The 25,996-nt window shown below is 42.8% G+C and overlaps 1 protein-coding gene across 1 annotated transcript in view; it reads left to right on the top strand.

The window, feature by feature from the left end:
- CFAP52 (cilia and flagella associated protein 52) overlaps nucleotides 1–25,504 on the top strand; it is a 29,524-nt gene extending 4,020 nt beyond the window's left edge. Inside the window, exons 4-14 of the mRNA XM_084832378.1 lie at nucleotides 1,837–1,965; nucleotides 2,842–2,941; nucleotides 4,327–4,443; nucleotides 11,427–11,527; nucleotides 12,757–12,927; nucleotides 16,312–16,460; nucleotides 17,036–17,181; nucleotides 19,087–19,238; nucleotides 19,573–19,675; nucleotides 20,052–20,163; nucleotides 21,433–25,504. Coding sequence (XP_084688504.1) covers nucleotides 1,837–1,965; nucleotides 2,842–2,941; nucleotides 4,327–4,443; nucleotides 11,427–11,527; nucleotides 12,757–12,927; nucleotides 16,312–16,460; nucleotides 17,036–17,181; nucleotides 19,087–19,238; nucleotides 19,573–19,675; nucleotides 20,052–20,163; nucleotides 21,433–21,608 — 1,456 coding nt within the window. The 3' untranslated portion in view covers nucleotides 21,609–25,504. The remainder of the gene's footprint in view (nucleotides 1–1,836; nucleotides 1,966–2,841; nucleotides 2,942–4,326; nucleotides 4,444–11,426; nucleotides 11,528–12,756; nucleotides 12,928–16,311; nucleotides 16,461–17,035; nucleotides 17,182–19,086; nucleotides 19,239–19,572; nucleotides 19,676–20,051; nucleotides 20,164–21,432) is intronic.
- The last annotated feature ends 492 nt before the right edge of the window (nucleotides 25,505–25,996 follow it).

The raw sequence follows: 25,996 nt of genomic DNA, 5'->3' as shown, positions 1-25,996 counted from the left end.
CCCAACTCGTGTTTTTCCCAAGCGGCATGTATGGAACAGGGAGAACATGGCTGGAGATGTATTTGTAATGTCAGAGTGCTTGTACATATGTCTCACAGAGCTTCTCCAAGTTGGTCCATCAGCTAAATGTGTCAGAATCATGTTTGTTCCAGCTTTCCAACATTGCCCATTTTCTCTCTGCCTCTCTACACATATCTTAGGGGAAAGTGTAAATAAAGACCAATACCAAGAAAATCATCCTTAAGTCTTTTGTCAGTGTTACTTAATTTGAAGAATGTCTACAGCAGCCTTCCCCAACTTGGAGCCCTCCAGATATTTTTGACTTCAATTTCCATCAGCCCCAGCCAGCATGGCCAGTGGTCAGGAATGCTGGAAGTTGTAGCCCAAAACATCTGGAGGGCACCAGGTTGGGGAAGGCTGCTCTACAGAATGATATTGGGGATTTGAAGTGAGAGATCTTGGTGCGGAACAGCAAGACTCAGTCATTTATTGTTACAGTCAATGCCCAGCATAGAACAGCAAGACTAAAATCTCTGCATCCATCTTTGCAGATGTCCCTTTCATGACCTGAATTTTTTGTTTCTTTTGTTTATCTGTGTGTATGATGTCTTTTGTTTATCTGTATGTATGGCCTCAGCTCCTCCTTGCCTAGCCTCCCCCCACCCCAAACAAATCCTCTGAATTATCACAGAACTGGTGGGGTAGTACAAATCACACTCAAGCTGTAACTGCCCATATCAGGCCTACCAAGCTGAATGCAATCCACCAGCCATATTTTCCCAGCCTGACAGGTGCTCAATAACTTCACTGCTTTTGCTACCTGCTTGGGACTGGAAGAATGTAGTCCACAAGACTTTGGCAATGAGCTGTGTTTGGCTTGGAGGGTCATAAGTTGTGTGGGCCAGGTAGAAGCATTGATTTTAAATGTCATGCTTATTTCCAAGAGCAGAACATGTATATACAATGCTTATTCCTGTAAGATGCTGTCCACAGCCTGAAATAGGAAAACATGATTAGGCAAACAGCTGAGCATACTGATTTCTAATGTCTTTGACAGGACTGTTCTTATGCTTAAAACTGAGTGAAGTAGCCAGAGCATGTGTCTGTGCTGGCTTCGATTTTATTATTGGTGGCATGTCGCTAAATCTTTGTGAATGCTTGCAGCACCTGAAAATGTTGGCATCAGAAAGTTTGCTGATGTTGGTGTTGTAGTCAATATTCTCCATCCTACTGGCTGGCATAGTTAATCTTTGACTTGGGCCTTGAGCTGTACATTTATGTTAAAGACTGTATTTGTTCCATGTCATGCCAAGGAACAGTCTAGGTGAGATTTATTCCCACCCAACAGTCTTGTGAGAATAGGACTTAACTTGGGAAGGAAGTTGCACTCTGTTCCAATGTACAAATGTCGGTTGCTTGAAACCAGCTATATGGCAGTTCAAAGACTAATGAGTGCATGAGCAGTCAAGAAGCCTCAGGCTCGTGTGCTCCCTCCTTCCCCTCTGTTCTCTCCTTGCACCAAGCAATTCCTTGCCTCCTGCCCTGGTTTGAGCCATGTCATCTGAACTGGCAACCCATGCTTTGCCCTTGCACTGCAAAGCAGGATCAAAACCCAGAGTTTGGAGGCACGGAATCAAAAGGCTCTCCTGAGGCTGCTTGACTACTTCTTCACATAATGCCAAACTATGGTTTGTTGCTGCAGCTGAACCAACCCTTTGTGTTGGGCTTCTAAATGGACTGGTTTGGGAGAAATCCCCCTTGAATTCCGTGGGATGTACTTCTAAGTAAATATTCATGGAAGTCAAAGGCATTAAAATCCTCTCCCTCTTCCGGCAGCATGGTGGTGTGGAGTGTCCTAAAGAAAGAGGCCATCTGTGGTAGTCCTGCTTCTGCTCGTAGTGCTGGGAACCCAACCACTCTGGTGTATTCCAACTGCAGGGATGAGATGTTCATTAGCGCTGGAAAGTATGGCTTTGTTTTTGTGGAAAGGGCATCCATTTCATTTTTTTTTTTAAAGAAGCTTTCAAATCTGTTTCATTGTCCAAAAACCACTTACCTGAATGGCAAGAGCACTGCCCAAGTGAGAAAGTGGTTTTTCCATCAGTGTTTCCGTCAGTGGTGGTAGTGGTGAAATGGCTTGTGACTGTGTATCAGTGTTTCTGACAGGCATTTCCAAACATTTTAAACCTGCTAGTATGCTTAGAAAGAGCGAAATTCTCAAATTCTATGATTAACACGAGGAATTTTACATCAGACTCCTATAACGTTTGCACTGTTTGCATTCAAAGATCCGCAGAAGGCAAGATGGTGTGAAATTGCTCCTCACTGTGGCCTTTTAATCCTGGAAGGAGGGTATTTTTGAAATTGCTAGTTTGTTTCTTTCTTTCTTTCATCACCCATGGCATGCAATCATTGGCTTTAATGGAGAGCGAGTCCGTGGAATCAGTCACCTACATTTTCCTTGGGGCTTGCTGTATCTTGAATGATTGCTACTTACGTTTAGCCAATTGCAGGCAGCTTCCATAGAAAATAATGTACTTTGTGAGTGCCTGGTGCTGTGGTCAGGACCTGTCTCAATCTTCTCTGAAGTGACCTAATCAACTAACCAGCATTCCCTCCCCCATGCCCGAATAATAGGAGAATAGAATGAGTTTGTGTTTTAAGTTCCTAATCCACTAGAGTGACGTACAGCATGTTGCATCTATCTTTCCTAGGTGGGTGTGTTTGATGTTGGTGAGCTAGGAGGAGAATAGTAAATGCAGCTTTGAGTATTGTGCTGGAGAGGTTTACGTGGTATTGGTCTATCTGGAACTGATTTTGAAATATGTTCTTTGGCTGCAGTGGAACTATTCGAGTATGGGAATTGGACTTGCCCAACAGAAAAATCCGACCAACGGAGTGCCAAACAGGGCAGCTGAAAAGGATAGTTACATGCACTATGGTAAGAGATCCATTCATCTGACACTTTCGGTATAAAGTGAAGCTGAATCCCTAAGCCAAAAAGAGCAATTTGCACCAGTGCTAATTATCTTGGAAAGCATGTGTTTAACATTTTCATTCATTTGGTTGAGGAGGTTGAGGCATTCATGTGGTCCATACTGCCATATCCTGTCAGGAACAGCTCAGATCCAGAAGTGGATGATATCTCCTCCTTGGGGGAGGCCCCATTACTGGCCCCAGCACTTACAGAGACCAAGGGGAGGCAGCAGACCCTGACAACCCCCCACCGAGATGAGCACTCTGGGAAACACCCCATTCAGCGAGTCTGCAGAGTCAAGGGACCTGATCCATCTCAGCTAGTCATCCTCCTACCTCCGCCCCCAAGTTCCTAATCCGCCACAGTCATTCTTGTGACATTAGGAGCAGAGACACCAACAAGTTTAGCCAAAGCCTAGACCAGAAGGCACAGTGCACATTGGCTGCATGAGGCCTTCCATTGCTGAGCCCTACTCAGGAGGAGGAACTAGGAATGGAAGTACACCCTAAATCAAGGTCCCAATTATGCTCCAAGAAGGGATGCGGCAGTGGGCCTAGTTATACAACCTTCACGTCCTTCCTAGCTGTTGCTGGAACAATACCTCCTTCTGCCCAACTAGTTCAGGTTCTTTGGCTGGACAGCACCCCTGTTGCTTCAGCAACCTTGTCATACACCTACTCCTTGTCTTGCTGGACAGATCCCCAGCCTTGTCAGAAAGTTGGGAAGTCGAAGCCACATGTGCCTTTTCCCACATATGCCTGCTCATGTATTAAGATCTTCATCAGAGATCCTTCTCTGGGTGCCCCTTCTAATGTTATATATGTGGCAACTGTGGATTAGACCTTTTCGGCTGTGGTGCCTCACCTTCAGAATGCTGTCCCCCGGAAGGCTTGTCTGGAACCTACTTTTATGTAGCCAAAGGCCAGTTTTATTTTTCCAGGCCTTTTAAATCACCCATTGAATCATATTAGCAGTTCTGTTGTTTGTTCTTTATTCTGCTGTTGCTTTTATTGTTGTGCTGTTGTTACTGAATGATTTTATTCTTTATTAAATTGTTCTTAATATGTTGTGTAAAGGTGCTCAGTAAAATATACTTTCAGAAGGTGTCTGATTTCAGTAAAGAAATAAGCTGCACAGCAGTGATGGTGGGAATGAGACATCAAGATACAGTTAGAAGTTGCTGTTTTTCATGGATTTTGGTCCTTTTACAGGAGATGGCATCCACTCTTTACCCCATTGTTCAAAGAAAACCTGGCAATGAATTTATGATGTGCTTGATCAAAACTATTTACTCACTGTGGTGAAGGGTGTGGCGTATGTGACTAATCTTTCTCCTCAACCTTCCTCAGATGACAGATGATGACCATTACTTCTACGTTGGCACTTCCACTGGTGATGTCCTGAAAATCAATACAAAAAGCACATTGATGTGTGACTATGGTCCAGTGAAGGAGAAATTCAGCCTGGTAAGTGGCTGCTGTGCTCCGTCTCTTACTAGTGGAGACAGTGTAGTCAAGCAGATAATGTTGAAACTAAAGTAGTATTGCAGCTAAAGTTTAGCAGGGGTCAAGTGACTTAAGGGGCCGATAAATTATTATACATCTGGTTGTCTTTGGGCAAGTCTCTCTCAAACTTGGTTTCCCACTGTAAAAGATAAATAATAATAACTAATATTAGGATCATAGGAAGCTGCTTTATACCAGGCCTGATTATTTAGCCATCTAGTCAAGTATTGCGAACTTGGTCAGAATGGGGAAAATGGTACTGGAGGAAAGCATCAGCGCTTCTCTTCCTACTACCTGCATGCTGTGGCCCCAATCCAGTTCAGGGCCCCAGTCAGGATTTCCTGATATCTCATCCAGTAAGGTCCTAGACTGGCTCAAATTTCAAGTTGTTAGCAATAACTGCTCCTCTACCAACCTGTCTGAATGGGAGCATCTCTTGTGGGAAATTCTCCTTTCTTTCCTAGCACTGTCATCATGTTACCTCTTAAACCTGCACTGACTCCTTGCCACGCTTTATACCAGCATCAAAACTTTAGTCTTTATTTTGAAAGCTCTCCAGTCTTTTCTTTTACACTGCATTCTTCCTCAGTCTGTCCTGCCCAATATCTGCTCTTGGCCCTTCTCCCATTCCTGCCTTTGTGCCTCATGCCATGCCAGCTTCCTTCCTCTGTTCTTCCTGAAAGCCTGCTTGTTTAGCAACGCCTTTCCTGAATTATCCTAGCCTCACCTTATTTACTCTTTCACTTCCCGCTGTATGGCACCCTGCTCTTATATCATGTGTCTTCTCTAGATTATAAAAGCCTTCTATGTTTGTACAGCACCTAGGTTGATTGGTAGTAAATATTAATTGGTGATAGCAGCAGCCTGCAGAAGGAAGAAAATACTCCGTTTCAAGCACTGTGATTCTCTTCATAGCACAGGAGACTTCAAAGAGGAACAATTAAAATGAGCAAGGACTGAACTGTAGGAATGGGTGATAATTGGAACAGAAGCTGTCTTAACTCCAGCTTCCCATACAAGAGGGTATGATGACCTGGGGAAAGAGGATATTAGGATGCTTAATGGGGCGATCATCCTGGCTTGAAGTACATATTTTCCTCTCTCTGCCAGCGTTAATTTGGAGAACAAAAGTCAAAGGTCCTTCTAAGTCATGCTATCCCATCATGTTGGTATGGGTATAGCCCCCCAGTCTCTGTGGCATATAAAGAGTGATGTAGCCATCACCATGTCTGAGTTGATTTCATTTTCGCAATGCAAGAATATAGCAGAGGCAGCAGTACTTTTCTGGTGTGAAGCCAAATGAGGAATTTGATAGATTCTATTTCACTAAATAAGTATGAAGTTCTCTTTTGGTCTACTTTATCTTTCAATTCTCCTTAACTATAGTTCTAAAAGACTTCTTGTAGATTCTACACATACATCGAAAGGAAAATGAGAAAGTGAAAGAACTGAGAGTACTCTTTACCTTCCTGAAATTGTCCTTGCTGATGGTTGTAAGTAGCTCACTGTCGGGTGAGAGAAGCTCTGAGAATCCATAAGCAGGAAGGGAAGGTATACAGATCGCATGCAGTGCTGTTTTGGATGGTGTGGATAGCCTGCCCTTGTACAAAACAAACCTTGAACCTTGAGAGAGTGTGAGGATAGTGCAGACAGAAGCAGAATTACGTGTTGGAATAGGCCAGGCATCCCCAAGCTTTTTGGGTGAGTCGGCACATTTTGAATGTTGAGTGTCATGGGCACTCTCACAAAATAGCTATGATGGAGGCGGATTATCCATTTACAAAATGGCAGAGGTGGGGTCTCATCTCTAAAACACAAAACCACTCTTTTGTGGTGGGTTTGAGCTCCAGAACCCATATCTTTCTGCTCCAACACTCATTTCACAGAAGAATAACTGCTAAGGCTAAGAGACATGAGATCCAGAGGCATTCATGGAAGTAAAGATGGCGTTGGAGGCTGACCCTTGGTTTTGCAGTATGCCAGTATCCTAGGTTTTTTAGATTAAAAATCCTTAAAATAAAAATCAGGAGAGACAGGAAGCCTGGTGGGCGGTAAGAAAGGTGTGACATTGGATCATCTAGCTCCTATAGGTGTCTAGAGCAGGCATAAGGAACCTCTGGCCCATGGCTGAGATATAGCCCACAGGGGTTTCCCATTCGGCCTGCCAGTTTCTTTTTAGCAATCAACATGAATGTCGTGGTGCACTGTTCGGGTAAACCTTCCCACCCACTGCACCATGATGGGGATGAAAATGCGCCACTCCTCAGCTGATCTACATGGAGAGAGAATTGTGTGGATGGGTGTGTGTGTGTCTGTGTGTGAGTGAGAGAGAGAGCACGTGAGAGAGAATGGGGTGTGTGACAGTGGGTTGGCAGTGCCCACTGCTTGCATGAGGTCTCTTGGGTGGCAGTCTGGCCCTTAGGCCAAAAAAGGTTCCCAATTCCTGATCTAGAAAATGCAAGGAATATCTCACTCGGTCCCTTTACCTTAGTTAACCCCGGGCATCGTTTTGGATCTCTGAAGATGAAACAGTGGAGTACAGGTTTTCTGGAGGTTCACATAGCAAAGCTGAACTTGAACTTCCCTTAACAAGTGAAAAGAAAGCTCATCCTGTAACCCTCAGGCTCAGTGGCAGCTAGCGTAAAGTCCTCTCTGCCATTTTAAACAAAAATGATTCCTTTCACTTATTGCCCAGAGATAGCTGTTGGTTTGTTTTTAACAGAGTTATCTATTTAGTGTTACCATGAATTTGGATTCTAGAGGTATAGCTGTGCTTGTCTGTTGCAGCAAAGAAAACGAAGTCCCATGGCACCTTAAGACTAGCCTATGCATTGTAGCATGAGCTATCACAACCAAGAGTTTACTTAATTAGATGCATAAAGGAGATAACATTCCATTTTATCTGCTGCTATTTTAGTGCTTAGGTATGTTAGTGTTTACATTAGTCTCTGTGGTTTGCTTCTGTTGTACTGCATTTGTGTTTTTTATTGTTTTGTTTTCTTATTGTATTATTGGGAGCTGCCTCAAAGTCACTTGATGGCATGGGAGACAAATAATACTTATGATGATGATACACCCACAGGCCCTGTGCATGTGTATGTATGTGTAGGAGCAGGTAAAAACATACATTGCAGTGTAATCTTTTTGAGTCAGAATCTGCTTTGCTGGTACATGAAATGATCCTTTAAGTAGGGGCGTTAGGTATTTTCTCTCTGCTGTACTCATGGTGTATATATCTACCCACTTGGGTGACCATTTCATTCAGCGTTAAGATATCAGAAGACTTCTTAATCTCACTTTGTAAACAATTTACCCCGTGGCTTATGTATATATATTATCCAGTCCACTTCCATTAAAATCACTGTGATTTGGGGGATTTTGTTGCCAGCATTACATTTCACCAGGGAGGTTTATTACACCGGGCAATGGAGGTCTTATCTGCTGAGTTATCAGGAAGTGCATCTGATGAACTTAGTTTACGAAAACATATGCCATAATAAATGTGTTAATCTTTAAGGTGCCACAGGACTCTTTGTTGGTTTTGCTGCAACCGATTAACAAAGCTGTCCCTCTGGAAATTGTCATGGAATTGTATTCTTTTAAGTACTTTCTCAGTGCAAATCTACTGATGAAAGACTTTTGGAAATCAAACTAAGGAAAAAGGCATTCCTTTATATACATACTTCTGCCTCCAATAGTCAAGTAAAAAGAGAGGATTGTGTGCCTTGAAAAGAGGTTATATTGGGGTGTTTACATTTTGAGAGTTCTGTAAACTACTTTAGTGAAAGGAATTATAATGGGATGCAGAGCTTCATTTCCCTGCAGGGAAATAAGTGAACTTCAATTTGGCTTGGAAGTTATCTTTTGTAATCAGGATTTGTCAAGGCTGTGATTTCTTTGTGTAACAAATAAATAATAAAAGAAATGTTAAACCTTCTAGCAGCCTTTGCGTGTTGCTCGCAAGGGACATGGCAGGGTGTAAAGCGGAGTATTGCATCATTAATATGAACCGCTGAGCATCATGAATAACAAGAGTGGATTATAAAGTGTTTGCTCACAGCGAATCAAGGGACTGCCTTGATGTGAAAGGAGCAGGGTTGAAATTAATCTGTAGTGTTGCTGACAGATTTTGTTATGAAACATTTGACCATTTCAATATTATTATTTTTCTGTAGGTATTAGTAGGCCCTGCCTTGATTCCATTGCAATACGTAGCACTTGAAGTAAATATGTTTAGTACTGGGGCATGTGTGTGTAAGCTACCTCTCCAGGAAAATTAAATTTCTGTCAAGAGTGCATTAATACTACATATTTCCTAGCAAGGTAGTCAAAACCTGCTATCACATAACTCCTCAAATGTAAGAGAGTTTATTTGTAATTGTGCCACCTGTCACATGCGTAAGCCCAGGGGCTGTTTCAAACAGAGTAGTCTTCTAGAAAGTACTATGCTGCAGTAGATCAAAGACAGAGCGGATGGGTATTTGATAGCTGGGGACTTGTAAAGTGCTGCTGATGCCCCTTAGAAAGCTTTGTGTTTAAAAATAATTCTCCTTCTGGAGAATATATTCTGGTGAGGAGGAGCACCCATCATTTGGCTTATTACATTTGTGCAAAAACAGGCTTCCATCCAAATGTTTATTCCACACATGCAGACCTTAAAAAAAACGGTTTTATTTTAAAAGGGTGTTTCCACATCTGGTAGCATTTTTAATTGAAGATATTGCTGTTCACAACCGCCCAGTTCATATATGCAAGTGCTGTTGTGGCTGGCCATTTGCAACACATCTGGGTAGGTGGAGCTCTACATGGTAAGTAGTTTGTGTGAGCAGCTCCAAACACAATTTGGAAGGATTAAAACCAACTAAGAGGTTGTGTTGGCATGACTGAAATCTACCCAAACTTCAAGGGAGAGCCATTCAGATGGCTTACCACAGGGAGCTTTGTCCATGCGTTTTCATATGGGTGGCTGCATATATGAAGCAGGCCTAAGATTGTTAAGCAATAAATAAATCATCTTGCTTTAGGTGTTCTAAAGTGTCTGACTACCAAAAAGTGCAAACAATCAGGAGGGATGAGAACTGCCCATTATTGCCCTATGTTGAGACAAATGGAGGCATGTTGGAAACAAGATACTGGGCTGAATGGACTATTAATCCGACTCAAGAAAAAGGTTCTTACGTGACTGCATAAGTGAGCAATAAAACATTCCCAGACAGTGTTAGCCTATCCTGTAAATAACCTTAATGATGACTCTTGTCATGATCTTTCTTTACCTGCTTTTCAGTCTTCCTCTCTTCATTATCATTCAGCCTTCCTCAGGCTCTCCCCATCCATTTCCAAAAGCTGAAAATGATGATCCTGTTAGTATTCAGCTCCTAAGTTTATGTCCATGTTCTTGGGTATTAAAGATCTAACTCTAAGAAGCACTTGACACTTTCTGTGGCGCAGGGGTTGAAATAAGTGCATAAAGTGTGAAAGGGAGGCACGCATCCCCAAATATTCAGGGATGCCTTGTAGTTGAGCCCCTGCAGCTGCCATTGGCTGCACATTTCTGGTACGTGCACACTGCATGTTTGGAGATATGCATCACAGTTTATGTGTTCCACTAGTGCTTGTGGTAAACGCATAAAGTTGAAGAGGTTCTCATGGTGGATTTTGAATTGCATTGTGGGTCTTTTTCACACGGCACAGTGCACCCTACCATGCAGAGAAGCACACGGGCCAGATGTCTCTGCATGGAAGGAGCTGACACAAACACTGACATGTATCCCTCTCTATGTGATGGGCAGTACCACAGAGAATGGAGAAAAGGATAGAGATGGATGTGCAAGCCAACCTAGCAGGCAGGTAAGCACATTACCTGCATTGAACCAATTGGGAAACAAATACTGAGACCTGATTTCCCCATGAACACAAAGGAAATTCATAATCAAATTGAGAAAAGAGCTGGGTTTCCTGGCCTCCAGTCCAGTTGCTTAGTTATTAGGTAATGCTTCCTATTCTGTTGTCAGGTTTTTGAATACTACATGATATTCCGGATAGGCTCCTGCAGTCCTGCCTACTGCAGTCCTCTGTGCCACATCCCAGAGCATCCTTCAACCAGCTTTTCTGGGGATGTAGGGGAAATTGATGAAAATCAAGTGCCCCACCATATGCAAGCAGAAGTATATTCCTAATGCAAAGCCACCAATTGAGTTCCACCCATTGTATTTATTGGTTGTTCTGTAAGCTGCCTTGTGTGGGCTTGTAACCCAAAAGTCAGGATATCAATCCATTAAATAAATAAGTATACAGCTGTTGACATCCTTTACTATCTGATAGTTTTTAAACTCCTCCCAGGATTGTTTTAACGCTGCCTCTTAACTGCTTATTAATTCTTGCTTTAGGACTATTTGTTTATTTATAAATTTATTTATAAATGTACACCAGACTGGACATTTTTCTTTATAATAAAAAACTTCGAATATATATATTAAAAAAATCTCAATTCACCCCACTATTGACTTCATCCATCAGATGAGTTAGACTCCTGCCTATGAAAGCTTATGTCCCATTAAATTTAACTTTTAGGTCACTGTCTTTTTGCTACAGCCTGTAGCAGACCAGTATGGCTACTGTCCTGGAGCTTGGTGTTCTCACTTACAGAACACCTGTAGAAACCTGAATTTAGGTATTGTGTGCGTGTGTGGTTGGCCAGCCATGTGATTGTTTTCTTTTTCTATTTTGTGATTTTTGGGTAAGACGTCTTCCTCTAAAACGTGTTTCTCTTCTACACTTCAGGATAATAACAACTTTGCCCCTTTCCACAGATTTGATAAAACAGTAATCTTAACTGCATACACGCCAGCTCAGTGAGCAAGACACTCTATTGAGTTATCCAGTCAACCTGCACAAATGCAGTGTTTTGGGAGGCATGTAAGTATCTTAATCCTGATTTCTTCTAGGGAGTCACAGCATTGCTTTTGCTGAAGACGGGCGACTTAGTTATCGGGACCGGAGCTGGAATTGTAGCTCATTGTTCAGGATCCAAATATAAAGTAATCAAGTGAGTTTCTGAACGTTTATAGGCAAAGGCATTAGTGTACAAAGCACACACAACTTAGTTACATACAATGAGGAAATCATAGTACATCGCACAAAATTGTACAACAATTGCAACGTTTAAGTACCTTTTTTTAATCGGACACTTTAGATCAGGGATGCTGCACTTTAGATCAGGGATGGGCAAGAGGTAGATCTGGATCTATTGGAAGATCTCTGCATGAGTTGTAGTAGATCAGCAAGGATTTCTGACTCCCAGTTTTTTAACAACAGTAGCAACAAAATGACGTGCCCAGTTCTAAATGATACTGTTGAAATTAAGAATGTGTGTGGCAACCAGGAGTGAATTCAGCTCTCTGAATTCAGACAAACTCATGGGCTCAGAATTCTTTAATTCTAATGTAGGTACCAGGCTCCAGCTTATGGATCTCAGGGTTCTAGTAAAAAAACAAAGTAGATCCCACAAGCCTGAAGTCTGCCTAGCTCTGCTTCCTCAGTTGGAGTTTAATGGGAGTTATTCCCAGGTAGGACTGTAGCCGTATTGAGCATATTTGGAGGGCAATGACCTATGGGTACGATTATATCACCTGCTTCTTCCATTTGGATGAATTGAATAGTACAAGAGGAATGCACTGTCCTTAAGCTTCATACCTACTTATGAAATTTATTGAAATTAATTTTGACATATATTCTGAAGGCTGAGCTCATTTTGCACGCTAGAGAATAGAATGTGGACCTTTATTAAACCTCTAGAAAACGGGGCTTTGGATTGGAAAATGAAACTAGAAGACCCATTTTGTCGAGCAAAGACCAGTATTACCAAATGCGAATTTTCACACAAGGGTTGTTAATTGAATTTGATGGCTTTTTGTTCAAAAAATTCAACTCTGAAGTACAAATTTGTTCATATATTGATGCTATCCAATTGTGTGAAAAAGTAAGCCAGGCAGTTTCAGTTAATAGATTACTGAAAATGTCCATAGTTATTTTCTGGGTTTAAAAAAAATCACAAAGTAGCATTAATTAAAAAAAGAGCGGGGGGGACCCACGGTACCATTAAACATAATTTTTTAAGCCTGAATATTTCCTGATTACTAAGGTCAGATCCTGCTATGAGCCATTGGTGGAAGGAAGGATAAAGCACCAAAAAATGTAAAAGCAAGGCCTGGAAGGCATGAGTGGTGAGAAAAAAATCAGTCACCTTCAGCACAAAATTTTCCTTTGGCTTTACAGGAAAGTTCAGTTGCAAGGTGCCATCACATCCATCACGCCACGAGGGCAGGGCCACCAGTTTTTTGTGGGCACTAACGAGGCACAGATTTATCGATTCTCATATTCGGACTTTAAGGATGAGCTCATAGCCACCTGCCACAGCGAGGCCATCCATGATATCATTTTCCCGTTGTAAGTGTGACCCACAGAGTCTCTATCCTGCACAAATGGGAAAGTCACTGCAGGTTTGTCAGTCAGCAGCAGTCTAATACTTTTCATCTGGGAGGGTAATTATTTGCTTTATTAACCTTATATAAAGCGGAGATTAACATAATCAGCTAGTGTACTGTAACCGTTCTAAGGCTGTAGCCTGTTGGAAATTCCAAGAACCAGACAGAGCAGCCAAGAAAGCATGGGATTTTCTCCTTTTGTCTGGTGCTTTTGTAGGCTCTCTTCTCCCCTACTGTGACAGTATCATGCTTTCTCTGCATGCTCACGTAAGCTCTGCCTTGGAATCTTGGATATGATGCCCAGAGCTGAAGTTGTACTGAGACTTACCTTAGCACTTCTTTTGATGTTACTTTTAAAGTCATCAGCATACAAACCAATGTCTGGAGTTGCATGCAAAAAATGTACAAAAGGTAAAATCCACATCTGTTTTCCCAGGAAAGATATGAATAAAGAAACAATGCTAAATGAAGCCCTTAAGTGCTTGATTGGTGATGGTTCTTTCTAACATGCCCATGATTGCAGTTCTAGGCTGGATTCATTCTGTGCAAAATAAAGAGAATTTGAGAATTGAATATATTGGTTGAGGAAGAATCATTTGGATACACAAATAATATGAGCTGGGAGAGGAGAGAGAGTTTGCATTCTGTCCCTACTTTTGCTCACTAGAATTCCCAACAAACACTGTACTTGTATTTTCTGAGCTTCCTTTGTAATCATAATGAGTACACTCTTGCCAGATCCTTTACCTAGTTCCAGTTTTCTGTACTGCAAGTAGATTTATAAAGAGTGTTGACAAATGTCTATTCAGTCCACTTCATGTTCTGGGTCTGGAAAGAACTTTCGCTTGGGACCTGACTTTGAATGGCATGTAGGTGAAAGGATTCCATTTCTCCTCCATTTCAGATGTCGTCCCACCTTCATGGGAGCTGTCTTCTGTGAGCGCATCTCATGCTGTTAGGGCTGCATGTGAATGACTTCATCCTGGCAGGCCAGAGCAGGAAAACCCCACTCAGTTGGCCTTACCATGTGGTTGAATCATCCAGATGATCCTGTAGCCATGTTGGGTCACCTCATGGAAAAGCAGCTGCCGTATGGCTAGGACAATGAAGTCCGCTTAGCTGAATGGCATTTCACTTAAGAGATATGACTACCCTCTTTTCTGCCTCCTAAGCCCTGAACATAATCTAAAACATGGCCATCGCTGCCTTCAGAAGGCCCATTCACATCACTGGCAATGCTATGTTTTCCATTCCCACAGGTTATGATAGGAACTTTGTAATTAAGAGCTAGTGCCTGAGTTTGCCTTTTTTCCTCTCCCCTCTCAGTTCTTTTTGTGTCAACTCTTTTAGATTGTACACACGAGGGCAGGGACCGTCCCATTTTGATCTATGTAAGCTGCTCTGGAACCCTTTTTGCTGAAGAATAGGGTAATAATGCTTTAGATAAACAAATACATAAATAACAAGGTGGTTTGTTCCATTAGATTCTGCGATGCCATATGCTATGCTGTCTGCCCTAGTTCATCATCTGTTTGCATCCCCATGAACAGGCAGGCGAAATCCTATTTGCCGTCAGTACTGAGACCATGATATTTCTTAAAGATGATGGTTCAGTTGCTGTCTTCTTCAAATGGAGCCTGGCAGCTGAAGACAAAAGGGCACAGTGGGCTTTGTAGGCTACTGCTGTCTCCCCTGCCCTACCTTTCATGCGGTGTCAAACATTGTACTGAGTTACATCAAAACGAGCGCTGGAAACAATTTCAGGTCGCCCTTGTCATCAGAGCGCCAGCAGGCATCTCTTCTGTTTAATGAGACAGTCCTATGAGGTTTACAGTATCCTGATGCCTGTGTGTGATTCATGCCTCCCGTGTGAGAGCTCTTCAGATAAGTGTGACGGCATGGCTATCGTTGAGTCTTACTTGGATTACTCATCTGTTTGCGACTCATGAGCAGGACACATTGCAACATGTGAACCATCCTTTTCTGCCCTGACTTTGAAATTCCTGCAATGTACAGAGGATGGGATGCTTGACTCAGAACTGAGATTGACAGAACCTTGGTTTTTTTTTCTTTTAGCAAAGACTGGGGAGGTGGGGGAGAGATGCGGGTCAGCAGGAGTGGCAAAACATGACTGGAAGCCAAGGAGTGCCAGGTAGCCATGCAGGACACAGAAACACAGTATCTTCAAAGCTGGAACGTCTCCCAGTTTTGTCTCCATGGTCTAAAGCAGGGCTGGGTGGTTTGCGGCCCAAGGGGAAAGTCCCAGTTTTGAGGAAATTGTGTTTCTGTGTCTTGCCTGGCTACTGCTACTCCTTGTTGGCTTCCAGTCATCCCTCAGCCTAACTGCATGTGGCCCTCAGCCTAATTTCAAAATCCCCCTGCATGCTATCAGTTCAGAGACCCCTGGCAAGAGTGATCTGTCCCTTCCCTGGCAGTCCGCTCCATGGGAAGGAAGAGGAAAAGAGAAAAGGGGTCAGCAAAAAGAGAAAAGGGGATGACCCACCCATTTTTGGCTCTGGCCCTGCTCACCGATGACATGTGGCCCCCGACAAATTACTCATGATGGAATACAGTCCGCAACAGAAAAGGTTGCCCACCCCTGCTGTAAAGGCTTCCAGTGTTAGGCAAAGGGGTTGCCTGCTCTACATCCAACAACATCCCAGAACAGACAACCTGTGGAAGATTTTAGATGTGGGGGGAGATGAAAGAATGTGTTGAATACCTTACCTTAAAGGGAGCCCCTTTTCCCACCCACCCCTGCTCCTTTGGAATGCTTGTTCCAGTTTGATTCAGAATTACCTGGATCTAGCAGTATACCAGCTTTATGGCTCTGGGCCCCCCTGGCAGTACTACCGGCGAGGTGGCAAGTAACAAGCCTACACCATGTTTCCAGGTGCAATGCATAACTCTATATTCTCTTCTCTTCCTGGGCAGGTCTCCAAAACTGTGACATTTTGAACTCTTGTCCATTTCTCAATTATATGGAGAGCAAGTTCTGGCTCAGAACACACTTAAAGTAGCGACATCTCATTCCCTAGTCCTGGCCACTTAATTATCACTTGCCTTAAACTTGATTATAAAATTCATTTTTGAGCTAGAGCCAGCCTTGTCAAGTTTTTTCTCAAAAGGAGAACATGCCGTTCTGAATAAGAAATGGGCTTCAGAGGAATACGTTGCCTTGAGAGGATTCTACTCCTACAGGCTAAAATAAAATTAATTTGAAATAAATAAAAATATGGCCCAGTGGCTCAGTGGCTCAGTTCTGGCATCTGATAGGTTGCTGAGATTTAGCAGCAAGCCTGTCTGTTGTATGAGCCTTCCTAAGCTTGATTCTCTGCATCCACAGTGGTACATCTGACTTGTTTGCTACCTGTTCCATGAGTGACATCCGTGTGTGGTATACACCTGAAAATAGGGAGCTGCTACGAATAACCATTCCCAACATGACCTGCCATGCCATCGATTTTATGAGAGATGGCAAGAGCATCATTTCAGGTGAATGCATTTTGCACTGTCTAGATTATTAAAGAATTGTATCTGCTGTCAGTTGTCCTTGTTTTAAGTTGTGGTTTTGTCACTGGTGAGACTGCTTAGGCTTTATATTTAGCGGTATATTAATATTACAAATACATAACAACAACAATAGTAATGGCCTGCCTAGCACTTGCTAAAGTCTTTGAGCACTGTAGAAATGATGGCGTCGCATTATGGGAAGTTGAAATTGCAGGATTTGGGTGAGCAAAGAGCTGTGATTCTCCCCTGCCTAACTTGGAACCATGGCAGAGTAAGTCGTGTTGATGAAACCCCAGTGGCGTAAACCCTGCAGCTATGCCTTCTTACATAGAAACCACTGAGGTTCCCTGCTGAAGAAAGGTACAATGTGCTCCATCTATCTGTTTAGCATTTTCCTTCAAGGGAGCAAGTGATAAAAACCATCTACTCTAGACCCTGGTGAACTCTGTAGTGATTACAGTCAGCTACACTGACTGAAGTAGTAAAAACAAGAGTTGGTGGAGGGAGGGAAAAGTGGAAGAGATCCTTTGCCCTAAGCAAACTCTCTTTTGTTTTAGCTTGGAACGATGGGAAAATCCGTGCCTTCACCCCAGAAACTGGGCGGCTAATGTACGTGATAGAGCATGCTCATAGCATGGGTGTAACGGCTGTGGCTACCACAAGTGACTGCAAAAGAATTATCAGTGGAGGAGGCGAAGGCCAGGTAACTCCATGGATCTACTTTGTAGTTTTCACCAACATCAGTGTTTATCCCTCATTGATTATAGCAGAGGATCACAACGTGGTGCTTGTGGGTTCCATGGCACCTGTGGGCATCTCCAGTGGCACCCACAAAGCAGTCACCAATGTAGCAGTCACCAATGTGGTGCCCACAGGCACCTCCAAAAAAAAATTGATTAAAAAATATTTCTCCATTTTAAAAAATATATGTACATGGATTGCATACAACTTTCTAGCAATTATGCATAGGTTTCAACAAAAGAGGACCAAATATCCAAATGCATATCAATTTGAAGATGGAATCAATATGCCACCCGTTCAAATATTGAAAGTATCGTAAGGTCCTCAATCCATAGCATTATAGGATGTGAGTATTTATCCTTCCAATGTTGTAATATCAGTCTTTTAGTTGTCAAAAGGGCACAGAGAATCTGTTTACGCTGACCATTTGTTAATTTCCACGAAGCAAGTAAATAATTTAAAAGAGCGTGTACATCACTGAATAAAAGACTGCTCCATTACAAAATGTATGTGTGTAATAACCTTCCCCACAAAAGAAGCTACTACTGGACACTGCTAAAACGTATGTTTAAAAGAAGCATTAGCTGTATTGCACCACCTGCAATTAGCCAAATTAGACAATCCGTTATTAAAGAGATGTTGTCCAATAGACACGAAACAAACATTTTTGCTAAATAAGATGCAGCCTAAGATCCATAGAGAGATTATAGACACCAATCCACTGATTAGGCATTTTGTGGTGGTGCCCACTGGAGTTTCTCAAATTCCCAAATGTGCCCACAGATCCAGAAAGGTTGGGGACCCCTGGATTATAGTATCAAGTGATAATTGAACCATTGCAGGTAGATAGAACTTCTGTATTGATTGATGCCAGCTGTAACACAGTTCTTTTTAATGAGATACAGGATGCATGTTCAGTTGTGTGTCATCACATGCTGAATAATTAAGCAATATTTATTTATTTATTTATTTATTTATTTATTTTCTATACTGCCCAATAGCCGAAGCTCTCTGGGCGGGTCACAAAAATTAAAACCAAAAAGCGCAGGGTAGAACAATATAAAATATGAAAGCATTAAAACCACATATAACAATACAACCAGAATAAAACCTAGCAGCAATGCAGAGATTTAAAATACAGATTTAAAATGCCAAAGCTAAAAGACTAGGAAGCTAAAATGCTAAAATACTGGCAGAATAAAACGGTCTTCACCTGACGCCAGAAGAAGTACAACGTAGGTGCCAGGTGAACCTCTCCAGGGAGCTCATTCCACAGCCAGGGTGCCACAGCTGAAAAGGCCCTCTTCCCAGTAGCCACCCGCCTCACTTCCTTTGGCAGGGGCTCACGGAGAAGGACTGCTGAGGATGATCTTTGGGTCCGGGCAGGCACATATGGGAGGAGACGATCCTTCAGATAAACTGGCTCCAAGCCATTAAGGGCTTTGAATGTTAATACCGGCACTTTGAATTGGGCCCGGAAATGGACTGGCAGCCAGCACAGCTGGAAAAGTACCGGCGTAATGTGATCTCGTTGGCCAGTCCCTGTTAACAATGTTGCTGCCCTATTTTGGACTAGCTGAAGCTTATGCATGAAGCAGACCCCAAAGCCTAGGAGCTGCAATCACTGGTTCACATTTCATTTCTGCCACAAATGTTTTCGAGCGGCCTTAGGCGAACCACTACTACCCAGCCATAGTCCCCATTATAATATGGAGATGATGTTGGCCCAACATCATGTTTAAGGATTGCTTAAACCTAGACTTGTTTAAGGATTGCTGAGATAATGTATGCGCAGCACTTTGAGCACGTGAGGGGGGGAGCACTGTTTTTAAATGCTGTCTCTGTTGGTTCTGCTGCTGGGCTGTAGGTGAGAGTGTGGAAGATAGGCAAGGACACACGCAAACTGGAAGAGGTAATGAAGGAGCACATCTCTTCTATTTCATGCATCAAGATGAAGAAGAATAACCAAGAGTGTGTCACAGCCAGCATTGATGGAACGTGCATAATCTGGGATCTTGTGTAAGGTCACTCTTGTTTGGAAATGTGGGCTGTCTTAGCGACAGTATTTTGCTAAGCATTTCTTCTTTCACAACATTTCTTCTTTCATACAGAGGGTAATCTTGGAGATGCCAGGCTTGGCTATGTAGTCCAAAAAAAGCAGGGAGACCCCAGCGACCTCTGGGATTTCAGTGCCTGCTTTCACGTACCTCAGCAGCCAAAAGGGACTTGGCTGTTTCCTAAATCACAGATCCATACATCAGTGACTAAAAAGCAGGAGTTATTGGTGGGAGGGGCATAATTAGATCTGACAAAATGTAAATTCAGAAACGGGGGGCCTTTTTTCCCCCACTAGTCACTTCGCGAGACGTCAGATGATCTTGGCCAACACCTTGTTCAAATGTGTATGTTATCATCCTGATGAACACCAGCTTATCACAAGCGGCACCGACCGGAAGGTGAGTAGCTATGTGGGGCAAAGGGAGGCACTTGGAGATGTGTCCAGCAAGACTGATCAATGCTGATTTTCTGTTGCGTGTATGTATGTTTAATTTTGAATTCATCTTTTTAATATTAGTTATCCTATTTATTTTACATATTTTAATTTATCCTTGTTTTACTGATTCTTTTTAATAACTCTTTCATGTATCAATGTGTGGACAGGCCTTTGGACTAAATAAACACAGTTTTGGTTGGTTGGTTGCATTACTGCCTAAGAACCATATTTCTAAGAACCATACTACACCTCAGTAAATATTTGAAACAGATTCCTTGTCGCTTTACAAGGGAAGCCACACACAGTTTTTCTGTATCAGATTTTCTTCTGGCTTCTAGATTGGTTACTGGGAGGTATTTGATGGATCCCCAATCAGAGACCTAGAGGGCTCCCTGTCTGGTTCCATCAATGGAATGGATATTACATCAGATGGTGCCTACTTTGTCACTGGTAAGTTGAATGAGTTTTAAAAATAGGCCGTATCCTGGAGATATTCTGCTCTCCCTCTGCAGAAATGCTCCTTCCCTTATAGCTCCAGTATGCTGGCAGGATTTACCGCTATTGAGAACTGAGAATAAAGAGAGAGATCCTCTGTGGAGGCCAGAGATTGGTATGATGGAGAAGAAAATGGGATTTCGTTTTGGGAAAGTTGGTGTTGGGGAATCCAAGTAACCTCTGAAAGGAGAAATCTTAGAGACTACTGTGGGTGACTGTACTTCGGCGTCCCTGTCGAAACCCATTGTTAGATTGGAGAGCCACAGCCCTGGTTCATGCATCTCTGTCATAGCTCTCAAATCTGTTTCTTTCCCCCATTCATTTTGTATAACTCGCACTAGGGATGGGCAGGTGCCCCCCCATCCCCCCCAATCCAGGTTCTCTAGGTGTCCGCCCAGCCCCTGCCCCTTACAAAAATGCACACGTTTGCATATATGCAAAATGGGGATGTGAATGGCCCATATACACAAGATTGCAGGCAGGCAAATGCTTGTAATCTTGCTTATACGGGCGATTCATGACCCCATTTTGCATATACGCAGATATGTGCGTTTTTGCGATCAATTCCCCCCCCCCCCAAATGGTGATTGCGGAGCTTGACAAGGCCACCCTGGTGGGTGCAGGGGCTCAGCAAGCATAGCTTGAGGGCATAGGCGGTGGGGGGTTCTGCCGGATTCCCAGATGGAATCGGGTGCCCGCACCATCCCTAATTCCCACTACTATTTTTTCACTCAAAGTCTAGGACCTTAAATTGTATCCACGTTCCATTTCTGTCCCAATATTTATCCTATATGTTAATAGCTAATTTATTCTCTTGAGTGTGGATCACTCAGCACCATCCTTGGGGGACCTCCCAAGGTACAAAGGCTCTTCAGAAGAAAAAATAAAAACTAACTGGGGGAGCGCCAAAACAACTCAGTGAGGACACGCTCAGTGGGGACTGAACACTAAGTGACTGTTATGGAATAGAGTCTCATGGAAGAAGACGTGGCTGGCTGGCTGGAACCTTGAACAGGAGCACTTGACATCTGTAAACCCCCCAGAGAGCTTCGGCTATGGGGCAGTTTAGAAATGCAATAAAATTAATAATAATAGTAGTAGTAGTAGTAGTAGTAGTACTTGAAACGGCAACATTTCATTGCAGGTCCCACCTCTCTATCTGCTCCTAAAATGGAACACTGGCAGTCTTAGAAGCCTAACGTTCTTTCTTTCTCTCCACCACAGGAGGTGATGACCACCTAGTGAAAGTGTGGGATTATAATGAGGGTGAAGTGACATTTGTGGGGGTTGGCCACAGTGGCAGCATCACCCGCCTGAAGATCTGTCCTAACAACAAATTCATCGTGAGTGTAAGCGCTGATGGTGCCATCCTCCGCTGGAAGTACCCTCACGTCCACTGACACCTCAGAACAGCAGCTACTTCTGCTGCCACGCTGTATTTAAAACTCCAATTTTAAAAATAATAGCTTAAAGGTGACACTGTTTTTAAAGCTTAGCAACACTCGCTGTTCCTAAGGTAATTACTAATTTGTTTTTGTTTGTTTGTTTTAAAAGCTAGTCTGAGATAGTGAGAACTTCCTAATGTTATTGGCCATAGAGCCAAGTGCCCACTGTTCTTATTGGCTTCAGTCTGTGCTTAGTCACTGTGAGCCCCTGGTATTTATTGATGTGATTTAATCTGTTCGAATGTCAGTTAAGAATCTTTGTCATCCCCCCCCTTCACATTGAATTCTGTACAATGCAAATCCACTGTTCTGTGTGCATCTTTCATTCTCCTCTTCTCAAAAGACCAAAGGAGCTTAGAATCAGAGCAGTAATTCTACATTTAGAAGGTCTCTCAAAAATAACCACATTCAAGGATGCAGTGCTGCAATGAATGTGAACTCCAGCAGTCTCTGACAAGATAGGAGTGCTGGAAGTTGCATTATGCCAAGTCAGGCCGTTGGTCTCTCTAGCTCCGTGTTGTCCACACTGCCTAGTAGTGGCTTTCCAGGGTTTCAGACTGGAGTCTTTCCCCGGGCCTGCTGAGGACTGCTGCATGCAAAGTGTGTGCTGTCTCACTGAGTTACTTTCCCCTTGATAAGAGTCTTATCAAGAAATAAGCATCCTCCCCAAAATCTCTAGAGAAGACAAGTCTACTATTTCCTTCAGAAACTAACTTCATTTACCAATTATTAACTTTATTCTATCCATAATCCATAACAATTATGATTTAGGAGCTTTCCCTATGATTAGCTTCTTAAAACTATATCCCACTTAAATCTCAGATGCTTGATTCAGAAACCCAACTAGATTTGAAAGCTAAATAGGGGACTGGAAAAACATGTCTTGCCATTGCCCTATCAGTTTTAAGGTGCACGTTAAACTTGAATGATTATGCACCTGACAGCACAATCCTGTTTACTCAGAAGTAAGCCCTACTGAGTTCAGTGAAGATTACTCCCAGGTAAATGTGTATAGCATTACAGCCTCCTAGACACCTTCAAGCTGCATTTGACTTTGGAAGTCTTTAGTAGCCATTCTAAATGTGACACATTAATTGTGCATCTAGTCCTTTATATACTGCATTTGGTCCTGTATCACCACAGAGCATGCAATTCTACTTCCAGTCAAGTTGTGCTATCTTTAAGCTAAGCAGCTGTTTCAGAACCATTTGATTTTACCTCATACGGACCCATGGAATGCTCAACAATCCTCTTTCAGAACCTGCAGGTCTGAGAGCTGGTAACTGTCTGATGATACTGTAAGAGGAATTCTGAGGGGTTTGCTATTGGCAAGTTTACATAGATCTGAACATGGTGCAAAGGGTGTGCTGAACAGATATTACTTTGCCTGAAACTGCACTGAAGCAGGTCTAGCAACATTACTCCCCCTCTTTTCTGCAGCACATCTCAGTGCTGTCACGATAAGGGGTAGCAAGTAGTCGCCCTTAGTTCTTATTAGAGCCTGGTGCAATGGAAATTTGCAACGAGTTCCTTTCCTGTGACCTGTAGGCTAAGCTCCAACCGTAGCCATTAAAAAACTGAGAAGAAATCTTCTAATTTCATAGGGAAAGCTCATCCCAGAGAATCCAGTGCTGATCAAACAGCCCCAGAGCCTGAGAAAAACTTTTATCTAGGCAAGTAAAGTACCAGTATCTCTCCTTCCCTACCAGTGTTTTGGCTCTGTTGTGCCTGGAATGTCTGTCTGTTTTACAGCGGCTGTCACTGCTGCTCACTGTGCTGGAAGATTAGCTCTGTGAACAGGCTGGGGTCAGGGACACAACCTGAATGCAGGAATAAAATTGCAAGATTTATTTGTTTTACTGCCAGCCCTCCCCAGAAAACTCCATTCAGCTCTCTGGTACCCAAAATAAATTCCTGGGCTCAGCATTCTTTAATTCTAAGTGGGTGTCCTTTGCACCAGCTTCCGGTTGATGGATCTTGGGGTTCTAGTAGATCCTGCAAGCCTGAAGCCTGCCCACCCCGTCCTGTGAGATGTCAGAAACAAGCGTATAACAGATGTGCGTTGGCATCCCCTCCTGCATCTGTAGTATTGATTCTTTTCTGTGGTATCAAGTCAGTGCCTGCAAGATCAGCTGGATCTGTTTCACAGACTCCAGCTGAGCTGGTTCAAGGGGTTTGTTTCCCAGTGTGAGGAAAGCTCTCCCACAGCTCTGGTGTGAGGCTCTGAGCCTGCTCCTTTTGACATAAGTGGTATTCACTGGTATGCCTGATGCTGAGATTTCCCCACTTGTGAAGAGAGCATTCATCTCACTGCAGCATGTTTCTGAATCGTTCTTATGCGTAGCCTGCCTTCCTATACTGCAGCACACGCATTAGCCGCCGTGGGGGTTGCTTCGCCATTTGGTTTTGAACAGCAAGTTAACAACTTTGACCCAGTTGCAGAGGCATAATGAACCACTTTCTTTTGCCCCAGTGACAATGGAGGGGTTCCTTAGGCTATCCTCTGGATATCAACAGATACTTTCTCCTTCTGGCAGGGATATAAACAAGGGGACATAAGCCTCCCCCTTCCCATATGGAAAGCTGTAGTGCTTACAAATACAGAAAACTAGATGTCAAGGGAAAGTGTTCTAGCCTAACCTTCACCCTGACGTGCTAGTTTTCCATTTGTAAGAAAATGGTGAGAAGTAAGGCTGCAGCTGAGTCAGGGATTCCTGCAACCCAGATTGATTGAGGGGTGTGTGTGTGAGAGAGAGACGGAGGGAGGGAGAGAGAAATATAGCCTTTGCATTCACCCGTGGGTATGGCCAGCACACAAAGCAGTCTGCCTTGGGTGGCAAATGTCAGAAGGGATGCTATTTTCTTGCCTCCAACTTCCATTTCTGTGTGACATTACAAATCAGTTGCAAGTTTGTGTGTGTCAATTGTTTTCACTTTCTGCTTCAGATGCAAAAAATATCTAAAGCTGGTTTCCCTCTCCATATAATATCTGCATTAACTGATTCACACTCCTGCCTGAGGGTGAGACGATGGGTTCACACCTGTGTGTTCATAACTGTATCATCAAATGGCTTCCATGTACAAAAGAATTATTCATACATAAAGCTGACAGACATGGCTTTCATGTCATCTTACATCACTTCAAACAAGATTTCAGTGGAGTCTGTTCACACGATCAGCTGCTATATGTGTTGATCAGCCCTGATGCCCTTATTCTTTGCTCTGTGTTTGCCCCTTATCTAAAAACCTCAAGGGTGTCTTCCTTTTCCTAACCTTTCCCCACACACCTCACATCACAGTATCATCTTTCTAGCAAATGGGATTGACCTGAGCTTCTTGTTTTGCTGTCTGGATAGGGGTGTGAAAAATGATTTCCAGTCAGTGTTGTTTCTTGCTAGTTGAAGGTTAATTCCAAACTCCAATTTTAGGCACTACTGTGATTTTAATGGAGCCAGTGTTTAAAAGCCATTATCCAAGAAGGACCCAAGCTTTTGCTACCAGCCTTACTACAGGAAGATTGTATGTGTGTGTGTGTGTGTGTGTGATTAAAGGGGGGAATTGGGCAATGTGATCACACAGCCCAGCATGAAGAACAATTTACTTCCATTGCAACCCAGTACTCTTCATTGCCTCTTCAAATGGCTATCAGGATCTTGACTAGGAAAGCACACTTTGTGATGTTTTTCCTTTTATAAACCAAATTATGGGATTAAACCCTTTAAGAATTAAAGGCATCGGGGTATTATTCAATAGTACCAGCCAATGTATCCACTAGAGGTCAGCCAAACACTTTTTTACTCCATCTGGAAAAAGTTCAGATTTAAATTTTTACATAATAAATTTTCTTACTTTAAATCAGCTGCTTTGTAAAATTAATTTGCTGTGGGAGATCCCTCAGAGAAATTATTGTTTGTGGTATAAAATGTAACTTGGCCTCCTCAAAAAGATTCAAGCCCCCTCTGGATGGAGTCTGGTTTGCACGTAACAACAACCCAGAGTATGGGTTGAGTATGGCTTTTTGAATCATGGGTTGTTTTTGAATCATGGGTTGTTACGTGTGAACACTGAACTATGGTTTAATTATGGGTTGTTAACCACGAACAATCCAGAGTTCAGAACCAAAAAACACGAGTTCTCTTCCGGGGTTGTTTGTGGTTAACAACCCATAGTTAAACCATAGTTTAGCGTTCTCATCTGAAGACAAACCGCAATTCAGTAACAACAAATTCTCTGGGTTGTTGTTACGTGTGAGCCAGGCCAAGGGTTTTATGGTTAGAAATCTTTAGCATTTGTGTTTTGAAAATTCCTTTATAGTCTTAGCCATCCATACAATTCTCTTAGGT

This window comes from Heloderma suspectum, chromosome 2 (genome assembly GCF_057233095.1).
Source record: "Heloderma suspectum isolate Gila_16-S chromosome 2, 16-S_ref, whole genome shotgun sequence".
In the NCBI taxonomy this organism is placed as follows: domain Eukaryota; kingdom Metazoa; phylum Chordata; class Lepidosauria; order Squamata; family Helodermatidae; genus Heloderma; species Heloderma suspectum.
The sequence above is the reverse complement of the archived record's forward strand: the minus strand, read 5'-3'. Positions and strand labels throughout refer to the sequence as shown.